Source organism: Lygodium microphyllum, chromosome 3, assembly GCF_053477565.2.
Source record: "Lygodium microphyllum isolate KBCC chromosome 3, Lygodium_microphyllum_v1.1.10, whole genome shotgun sequence".
NCBI classification, from domain to species: Eukaryota; Viridiplantae; Streptophyta; class Polypodiopsida; order Schizaeales; family Lygodiaceae; genus Lygodium; species Lygodium microphyllum.
In genome coordinates, this window is record NC_141137.1 from 56186816 (window position 1) to 56197563 (window position 10748).

Below are 10748 nucleotides of genomic sequence, written 5' to 3' on the forward strand. Positions count from 1 at the left end.
ATCTTAGCCTGTTTGTGGATAGCATGTACATGGATGCAACAGCCTTCAAGGGAAGAAAATTCATGGACTACATGCCTAGGCAATAGGAGCTGCTTTGAATTGGAAGTGCGGGCTGAATAGGAGTAGCTTTGGTTGTTTTGGAGGGAAAAACAGGGCAGATCTGAACAGCAACAAATAGGGACAGCAAGTAGGCTGAAATAAGCATCTTTTGGGGAGAGAAATAGGGGATAACATGCCTAAACTAATTGTGCATCGCTCCTATGAGGCTGAGACCTGCCTTCCTCATCTTGAAAGGAAGTTTGTTGCAAACATGTCTTACAACTGTCTATTGCAAGATGACCCATCATCCTACGAGTAAAGCACTGCCCAAGGAGGCAAAAGCATGAAACAAGGTGAACTAGGAATCCTTTGTGATTGGGCAGATTCCTGATGGTCCAAGGAAGGGCATCAAGAGACCTTGTAGGGACAATAACCCTAATTGACAGGTAATGGTGGGGGCCTATCAAGACCACATTAGCAATGGTCATATTGACATGGCTGAACATAGTGCCAATCTGTAAAGGTAGAAAGTAAAGTACTAATGGAGGAAAATTTCCCAAACACATCTAGAAGAGAAGAGCTCATGCCCATCACGTCTGATCACGCCCGCCACATCGTTCGCGCTGCTACGTCAGTTGGCCCCCTCCCCCTCATGTCCTAACGGCTCGCGATAGCCCAGCGCCCCGCCTTTCCCCTCCCCCCTGACAATCCCCCGCCCCCCCACCAACAGATTCAATCACTTGCTGCGCCAACTCCACCCTCCTTGCCATTCCATCCCCCCCTGTTGGCCCCCTGCCCGCCCTGCTGTCCCCGCCATACCCGCCTTGCAGTCCTCCCCCCCCGCCAGGCCACCCTCTGATCCAGAAAACCCCCCCCCCCCCCCCCCCCCCAACCCAACCCTCCAGTTGCTCCCTCTCCTGCAGCAACTTTCCCCCTTAGGTAGCACCGCGACGTGATTGGTAGTTTCCTCAGAAGGGTCGCGCAATGGAAACCTTTGGTCAGACACCGGCGCACTCAGCGACTGCCCCCCAGTCAAACACCTTGCATGTCGTCCTCTCTGAGAAGCAGCTCTTAGCCATCCGAGCTGAGGAGCTAAAGGAAACAGCAATTTATAGTCAAGTAGTAGGACATTCCCCAGCCAGGGCCCAGCTTTGGGACTAGCTTCACTCCACACTGTGCATCGGCATAGCGTAGATCGTGGAGGCAGTCCTAATGGGCCAAGGGATCTTCATGGTTAGGCTCAATTCAACAGACGCAGCTGGCGAGTTACTTGCCAATTCACCATATGCGTCCATGAAGGGGGTTATATACATGGTACCTTGGTACAATGGCTTTACTGTGGAGGCATTTGCACTACACAACAGGTTTCTTCGGTACCCGGTCACCCTTCTTTTCCCTGGCCTGGTGACAGAGTATCGCCAGTTGGTGGAAGACTTTGGACGGCTCTTCGGCACTGTCCTTCCCACATCTTTTGCAGATGCAATGACAGCAATAGGAGCCCCAAAGATACGGGTGGCAGTGAAAGAGGTCAAGAATATCCCACAATTCCTAGACATTGAGGCGGGCAGGCATGCCTTTAGGCAGCAGGTCATTGTGACAGGGCAGCGAGGGCAGTGCTTGCGCTGCCACGACTTTGGGCATCAGGCAACAGTGTGTATGCGCTTTGGAGCCAAGGTGGCTCCGGCGACAGGCCCACAGGTGGACGTTGATGGCTTTACACAAGTCCAAAGACGACAGAGAGGGAAACGGTGGGGGGGGGGGGGGGGGGGGGCGCAGCCAGCTCCTTAGACCCAGCCTCGACAGCAGGGAGCAGGTGCGCGAGCGATGCCCCCTCGACAGAGCACTCCACAGCCTGCCCCACCTGGCAGGACCGCAGTCCCCCCCATGTCCACTACCTGCGCCACAGACTACCTCGCCTAAGATCCCATAGCCCTCACACCCTCCCCACATCCCATGACTCCCCCCCCCCCCCCCACTGACCTTGGCCCGCAGCCCCCCCTCTCTAGGGCCACCAACCGCCCCCTCACACCCGCCATGCACCTCCATCCATCCTTTGATCATCCTCCCCCTCACCACCTCCCCTACCAAGCACCTCCCTTGATCCGCACCCGGTACAAGTGTTCCCCCCCTGATCCACCCCCCCTGCTTCCACAGGAGGTGATGAGTCACACACGCTTACATCCTCCTCGCACCAACAGTCTTCCTCCTCCCATACAGCCACGAACTCATCCGCCCCTGCCGCCCGTCACACTTTCTTGAGACAGGCACAATTGTTCCCACAGGATTTCTTCTGCAGTGGCCCATGGTCCTACTTGAGAGTTGCGGAGCGTAGAGAGTTCCCACTACCTCTAGAGGTGGGGATCTTCATGGTCCGTAAGTCAAGGAGTGGCAAGACCCATCTACTAGCACCACCGGATGGACCAAACTACACCTTTTTTTCTTTAGTCCTCTCACTCAAGGGAGTGGACGGCTACACAGGTTGAGGAAGAGTTGAAGAGTCAGGTAGCGGACCACATCTCCCAGTGGATGGAAGAAGGACTAGCACTGTTTGAACAGCAGTGGCCTAGTTGCATGATGGACATTAACTGGTGGGCTGGTGCCGAGGTCCCACACTTGAGCATTATCTTTCGAGCTTCTCCACAGTGGAGAGCTGTGAGGGATGTGATCGAGTGGCCCCTGGCACAGGCGGCCCGTTTCTACCAATGTATAGAGTCATGACTCTCAGCATGGCTAATAGATGCATTGATAGTACCACCTGGAGCATCTATCACCCCTATGGTCCAGCCGAGGGCCACCATGGGGGACTGGAGCTTGCCGTCCAGACCGGCGGCAAAGTGTACTTGCTTGCCTCATAGCTTCTCCTCCTCATCAACAGCCTCCACACCGAACAGATGCATGTTCGGTCTCAGTCACAGGTTTCCCCACGAGCCTGCACCTTGCATCGTGGAATGTGAATAGTCTCCACTATAGTGGGGCACGTGGTTCCAAGAAGTTGATTGTTCGGTAGGAGCTGCAGCCTGCCCTTGCCGGACAGATCAACATCTTACTTCTAGAGGAGCATAAGCTCACCCCCACCAAGGCCCAGCGGGTTGGGAAGGTACTTCCGAGCAGCTCGCACACTTACTGGGAGCACGCCATAGGTGCCCACGGTAAGAGTGGAGGCGTATGCACCTCTATTGGCCCAAGTCTCACTGCTTGTGTACGAGACCACGGGACGATAGTGGCGGGGAGGGTTCTATGGATCAGATTGGATATTGGAGACTCGTGCCTTGGAGTCCTCAATGTCTATGCCCCTACAGAGGTTAGGGCACGCAGCAGGTTCTGGGTGGAGATCGCGGATAGACTCCCAGAGGTGGACTCCTAGATCATTGGAGGAGACTTCAACAACCTAGAGGCCTTGGAGGACTAGCAAGGCAAAGACAGAAACTACCAGGGCACGGCTAGAGTGGAGCAAGAGGCGTGGGAGGTCTTTGTGCTAGCAGTAGGAGCACGCGATGCCTGGAGAGACCCTGCCTTCCATAGGAGGGAGAGTTCGTTGGACTTCTCTTGGGAATACAGGCGGATAGGTGGAGCCCTGTTGGAGCAGTTGGACAGGTTTAATGTGGGAGAGTGGGGAGGCTCTCATGGAGGCCAGATTGAGCAGTTGGTAGGCACCACATTGTCCGATCATTGCCTGGTTCTCCTGACACTGGATCACTGACTCGATCTATAGGAGGGAGGAGGTGACGAGACAGATAGAGCAGATTTGGACTGGAGAGTGGGATAGGAGGGACCAGATAGCAGAGGAGGTTGCAGAGGTCCTAGCCTAGTCAAGCAGAATCTGCCAAGAGGCAGCCCTCTAGGCCAAGCAGTAGAGCTGGGAGGAGGAGAGAGTACTCCGGCGGGACCTTGTAGCCACGCAGAGATTATTATAGGAGGCACTAGGGGATCCCACCCTCCACCCACAGGAGGTGCACGCGCGAGCAACCATTGCTAGCCTAGAGGACAGGCGCTCGAAGTTCTCTTTCCGAACCTCAATAGCCTTCTGGGCGCAGAAGGGGTACACGATGTGCAGGGAGTTCTTCTAGGTGCACTAGCCCTCGCACCGCAGGAGAGCAGATATGCAACCTTTGGGATCAGTATGGGAGGATTCGTTCTAGCCCAGATGAGATGATGGAGATTGCCACCGATTATTACACGTGCCTCTTCCAGCAAGAGACAGCTTCAGCTAGAGGATAGAGATGTAGACAGCAAGTCTGGGATCACATCCCGTCCCTCGTCACAAAGGAGATGGGACGCTCCCTCCTAGCCCCCTTCACAGAGAAGGAACTAGAGGAGGCCTTCCATACACAGGATGGGCAAAAATGCTCGGGAGAGGATGGCCTATCTAAGGCCTTCTTCACCACCTACTGAGAAGTGGTGAAGGACCCCCTACTGATGTCCTTCATGGAGATTTTCACTTTAGGACAGATACCAAGGAGTCTTTCGGCAGGCCTTATCTGTCTTCTCCCCAAGGGGAAGATCGGTTGGAGCTTTCCCAGTGGAGACCGATCACCTTATTGTTAGAGGCCTATAAGGCACTGGCAAAGATTATTGGTAGGCGACTACGCCTCGTGCTTCCAGACATCATCCATGACACACAAACAGGCTTTGTCCAAGATAGGAGTATCCTAGACAATGTATTTACCTTCTTTGAGGCGACAGAGTGGGCTCAACACAGTGGGCAGAGACTGGCTGTACTACTCTTGGACTTCGAGAGCTTATGACAGGGTGAACTGGGATTTCCTAGAGGGCGCCATGGTGAGGTTGAGATTCCCCCAGAAGTGGATTCGCAGGGTCTCCGCCCTTTACAGATCGGCCACTAGCAGGGTTCTCACAAGCGGAAGGTGAGGGGAGGAGTTTCGGCTGGAGAGATTGGTTCAACAGGGCTGCCCCCTAGCCCCATACCTGTTTCTACTCTTTGCAGAGGCGATGTCTTGCTTCCTCAGGTCACGTGTGAGCGGATTATGCGGCCTCTGACTTCGAGTGAGAGAGGAGACTGAGTTGTTTGACTTAGAGTATGCAGATGACACAACACTCTACATAGAGGACGATGAGTTGATGTTGGAGAGAGTGAGGCTGGCTCTTGACGTGCTCTATTCTGCAGCGGGTGCGAAAATCAACTAGCAAAAGTCGGTTGGTTTCCTCATAGACCCGGATTCTAGCACGGAGTGGAGCATCCACCTGGGATCTAGATGGGTAAGCAGAGGGCAGACCATCCAGTACCTAGGATTCTAGGTGGAACTCGACATCACTCCTACCCTGCAGTTTCTTCTTGTCCTTGATTCTATTCGGAGGAAACTGACCTACTAGAGCATGGCTCGCCTCTCACTAGCCGGCCGAGCCCTGGTGGTCAACAAGGTACTCCTAGCAACAGCCTTGTACATCACTTCGTGTTGGTGCTTCTCCTCATCATGCGTAGTGCAGCTCCGCCACCTAGTGCGGAACTTCCTTTGGTCAGGTTCATATGGTTCCAGGGACTCTAGGGCCAAGGTGGCATGGGCGACCATCATACGGCATCGGTCAGAGGGAGGACTTGGGATCATAGACCCAGAGTATCAGAGTATGGCCCTCTTGGGCAAGCTAGTAGTCTGCGGACTCACACCAAGAGAACAAACCTGGAAGGTCCTATTGCAGGAGGGTCTTCAGAATTGTAGACTGAGGCTTGGCGGTGAGTGGAGGCCGTCCCTGAGATGGATCTTCACGTCAGTCCAAATCACCCTCCCCAAATCATCTTTCCTATGCAACTTACTCCGCGTGTGGTAGGGCCTCCGTAAGGCCCTAATCCAGAGCCCTCCAGGTTGCCAAGAGGAGATAGACCGTCAGCCAGTGATCTGGAACCCCTAGGTCAAAGATCGGGAAGGGGCACAAATCGGCGAGCGCCCCCACATCTAGTGGGCTGGTTGGGAGGCCAGCCCGGCCGTACCATCATGACATGGCGGGAGGTGTACAGGATGGCGGACAAGGAGGTGCTGCAGTGTGTATCAGGTTGCTAGAGAGGAGTGGGGTTGAGGAGAAGGGAGATAGACGCAGTAATACCTCTGGAGTGGCTTGCTTCCCCGATACGAGAGTCGATTGAGCCCGGGGAGGTATGGGTAGCTAGGTTTTCACGAGCAGGCATCCCCCTACAGGTGGGAGGTAGGGTGGGCGGCTCCCCATAGGGGACTTTCTTCGATGTGCAGGAGGGGGGACGTTTGGCCGTTGACAGAGGGCAGCAAGATGAGGGGATAGCCGCCCTTTCGTGGAGGAGGATTCGAGTGGTGGGTCTTCAGGGGAAGACATGGTGACTGGACCCCTATGTTTTTTGGAAGGAGCTCACGGAGTGGCACCTTTGGATTTGGGAGGGCAAACCACTGATGACTTGGAGTGGAATCCAGGAGAGTGGCTATGGCCGGCCATTGCGGTTGCCAAGAAGCCACCCAGGTTCCTAGAGTACATTGCCAGGATTGGCAGACATGTACTGATGCAGGAGGATATGGATTGGGCGTCATTACGCAGCAGACACTGGGCGGAGCACAGCATCACGGAGCCTTTTCGACGGACCTTCTGGCGCCGCCTATGGGATAGCTGGAGGCCGAGGAGGGTGCGTATTTCTTATGGCTGGTGGCACATGGAGGCTTGGCAGTGGGAAGTTGGCTTGCCCAGATGCAGGAGGGAGGTTGTAAGCGTTGCACACAGCAGCCTCTGGAAACCCCAAAGCACTGTCTTTGGTCTTGTGAGGCGCAGCGTGTGGAGAGGAGCATGCCGCATCCCTTGCCGTATAGCACCCAACCTTGGATGTATCTTATGGGGAGCTTTATGTTGGGAGGTAGTCAACCACCAGGGCTGCCACCTTTTGTATGAGGCCAGGATGTAGGACACGATATTCATTATCGAGGCAAGGTTGTGCGCAATGGTGGGTCTGGAGGCTCTACCTATCCGCTAGGTACTGGAGCCCACGGCAGACCGCTTGGAGGTATGGGAGATCATAGGGAGTCTTACTGGATGACATATCTGGAAGGCGTGGTGTGGTGTCAAGAGGCTTTCAGCGGAGAGAGAGACTTTCAGCACAGGTGACATTAGCAGAGCTCTGGACCTCCATCATCCACTCCCTCCGTGGCTGATGGGATCAAGTGCAGGGCGAGTCAAGGGCTTGTCAGGAGCTCCGCTGTCATTTCATGCGCACTTGGGGTGGCCAGGAACTATTTTTCGTGATGCAGGCAGGCAGCCCCAGTTGGCGATATATACCCCCCCCCCCCTTCCCCCCCCCCCCATCCCCCCCAGACTGCCTTGAGAGGCTTGTATACATTATGTATTTGTGATTTTGCATCAGATCCAGCTAGTCTGTTGAGCATGAGCACTCCGTTGTAATCAGTTTTTTTGAGTAATATAATCAGCCACATTTTTTACTTGCAAAAAAAAAGTACTAATGGAGGCCTAGAAAGGAGATGGTGATGGTAGTGCCATCCCCAAGTGTAGAATAGTATTGGCCTTCAACCCATCTATCAAAGTATGCCACTGAAGACCTGAAGGTCAGTGGAGTAGTGGTGAGCGCCACCTTCATTTACTCGAGTGAGTTGAACTGGATCCTAAAGCACTCCTTCCCTAGGGGTACCACTCAATTCTAGCCGGGGGGGTCTCCAACCAATCTGCAAGCCAGAAATGATGCCTCGAGGGTAGTCACTTTATCCCTAAGGGCAGGCTTTGTATCTAGGGCAAAGGAAACACTACACTCCATGGTGATGGTGGTGGGCCGGCTGCAATCTTGCGAGTCTCACTCGTTCCCTGTCTATGGTGATGAAATATTCTTAGCATCTTGTTCAGGCCCCTATTGTGGTGGTTCCAATCCCTAGGGTGAAGGGACATAGGAGGAGGCTGAGGAATCTCCCTTTTTTTTTTGGGTGGGGTGGGGGGGGGGGGGATGCATCAGGGAGCATGAGAAGGGGCAGCACTGTGCAACGAAGGAGGCAGCAATGTAGGAGTGGGTGGCATTAGGTCACAGGGGAGGAGGGAGAGGCGTGGCACTGTGCTGGAGAGGAACAGGAGGTGCAGCTGGTGGAGGGAGGGGGTCATGGCTGGTGGAGCAGGGAGGCATTGTTGCAGGGAAGGAAGCAAAGGGGTGGGCATGAGATGTCAGGTGTCCTCAGGCAAGGCAGGTGTTGGCAGGCGCCATCAGCTCATTAATTAGGTGAGCTCATCAATATTCAGCAACTGAGCTCAACCATAACATGTTTGCTTGCTGAAATTCCTTGACAATGGCATCCTAACTAAATGCCTGGCTCGTGAACATGTGCTTGGAAGTACTGCCTCATCAATTACTTATGCGGTATCACTGTGTGGTAGTCTTGCTTTGGCTGCAGGTAAGAATTGTTAAGAATGCTGTCAAAGAATATGAACTTTACTTGTTTTTGTCCTTCTCAATGCCACTTTTTAAGTTTGAAGAACACATCCCATCACAAACTCACCACACTAAAATTGCAGACAGATAATTGGGGTCCATTTTGTGATTTAACTTTTCATGACCTCCAAATTCTTGTGTGGATGTACGGTAATGTAAGCGTCTTGGTGAAAATGTACTGGCAGATTCTTGTGTGTGGAGACCAACGTGGAAACATTGTAATTTTTCCTTTCTCTTCTCTCGTGAGCTTGGATGCTTCAAGCGGCCGTCCAGAGTTTTTGCCACTGGTTACTTTCAAAGGTGCTCATGGTATCTCCTCAGTCGCAAGCATTAGTATTAGGAAGACTGAGAAGAGACAGCGTGTCAAAGTTTGCTCAGTGAGTAGCCTTAAACCTGTTCATTTCTAAAGTCGTTGGAAGTAGGCTTCTTGTGTAATATTGTTGAAATACTCACTCTTAAATGTTTTATATTTACAGACAGGTAGGGATGGGTATGTTTGCAACCTTCTTCTTGAGAAGGCTATAGGCAGCCTCATCTGTCAGTCTGTTGACAAAGTTCCAGCACTCACTGTAATTGAAAGATGTGCTAGTTATGATGGAATTGGTAGTAGATCTCCTACAAGAATGATAGTGGCTGGGTTTACAGCAGTTGATTTCATTGTGTGGGACCTGCAGAGTAACTCTGAGGCAAGTTTCTTTTAGCGACTTGTGCCAGATGAAGGTGGCTTTAGCTAGTTGCCTATTATCTTTAACTGATGTTTGAATTGTTCAGGTTGTGCGAGTCCCCTGTGGTGGCTGGCGGAGACCGCATTCATATGTGTTAGGAGAGTTTCCTGAGGTTCAACACTGCTTTGTTTTTGTAAAGGTTGTGACTTTCTGCAGTAGAGGCTTTAAGTACAGTTGTTTTTAGCAGCTTGTGTTCTTATGTTTTTGAGAAATGCCGTTGTGTTGTGATGGTGATATTTAGCCTTTTTGACATTCTGAAACTTTGCAGGATCGAGTGATCCATGTGCATAGAAGATGGTTCATGTGTTCATCTGACACATCCACTGCATCAATGCTGCTAATGGCGAACTGCAGATTATACATATCATCTGTGATGCTTCAGCCACAATTTCATGGAAGAGAACTACATACAGTACAACTTATTTCAACTACAAGTGGGCAGGATGACATTCCTTCTTTGAGTTGGGTGGCAACAGGTTCTGAGGATGGAGCTGTTCGGATTCTTAGGTACTACTAGTTTTGTGTGCTTTGATGTGCGCTGGTTTGTGTCTCAAGGGATTAACAGACCTATCTGTGCAGATTAAACCAGGAGGCTCTTGAATGCTTTGACCTGTCAGTACTCCTGGGAGAACATGTTGGTGGATCTGCAGTGAGAGCCATAAGTTTGGTCAGTGGACATTTTTGGTGTACAGAACATCCTAAGAGAATGGATCAAGAGTTATTGGAAAAAGATTCACAGTATATCCTTATCTCAGTGGGTGCTAAGGAAGTTATGACATGTTGGCTTCTTGAATGGGAGGAGGAACTTGGCAAAGGAAAATCAACTGTGACTATAACTTCTCAATGGCTAAATACAAGGCTTCACCATCAAAGGTCTATGTTGATGAAGTCTAAGATCTATGCAGAATCACTCACAGACGAGAATATAGAAAGGCATAGAGAAATATCAACACAGTTGGAAGAAGATGATCACAGATTTTTGGCTGTGACTGCATTTTCTGTTCAATGTAAAAAAACAAGGTTTGGATGCCTGCCTTATTCCTATTCAGTGTGATGCATGTATCTTGTGCAACAGGTGGACTCTCTTACATTGAATAAAACCTTCCCACAGTAGCTCAATGATATTGGTGCCTAGGATGTGAAAGAATAAATAGAACTTGAGGTAAATACAAGGTGGAGCAGAAGAAGGTGCAAGATTGATTGATGCTAACAACCTCAAGTGACACACCCAAGAGAGTGAACTGTGCAACCCATTAAGCTCCCTTTAACAGCTGAGAGTCCAATAGCTGGCGGCAGCCACTCCAGTCGCATAGGTACCTGAATGGCTGCCAATGAGTTGCTAGTAATCACACCCGTTCTTCGCACCAGGATGACATTTGTCAGTGAAATGGTAGGTTTCTCTTCTGCATTTCACTGACCTGACGATGTATGCATCCAAAACTTCCCATTGAACAGAAAGTGCTGGCTAAGTTATTGGCCACTAATACCCTGGTGCAGTCATCCCAAATGATTGCAGAAGGTTGTGGTGAAGAGCCATCTCAAGTAATTCTAGGTTTTTTCCTTCGGAGTTGGCCACAAGCTTGACAAGA

The 10748-nt window shown here is 51.6% G+C and overlaps 1 protein-coding gene across 5 annotated transcripts in view; it reads left to right on the forward strand.

Moving 5' to 3' along the window:
- LOC148038366 (Transducin family protein / WD-40 repeat family protein) overlaps positions 1-10748 on the forward strand; it is a 184495-nt gene that overhangs the window by 165249 nt on the left and 8498 nt on the right. For all 5 annotated transcript variants that reach the window (XM_087671160.1, XM_087671145.1, XM_087671152.1 and 2 more), the window contains 5 exons: positions 8620-8811; positions 8911-9120; positions 9206-9298; positions 9428-9666; positions 9739-10179. In XM_087671160.1, the coding sequence (XP_087527286.1) occupies positions 8620-8811; positions 8911-9120; positions 9206-9298; positions 9428-9666; positions 9739-10179 (1175 nt within the window). The remainder of the gene's footprint in view (positions 1-8619; positions 8812-8910; positions 9121-9205; positions 9299-9427; positions 9667-9738; positions 10180-10748) is intronic.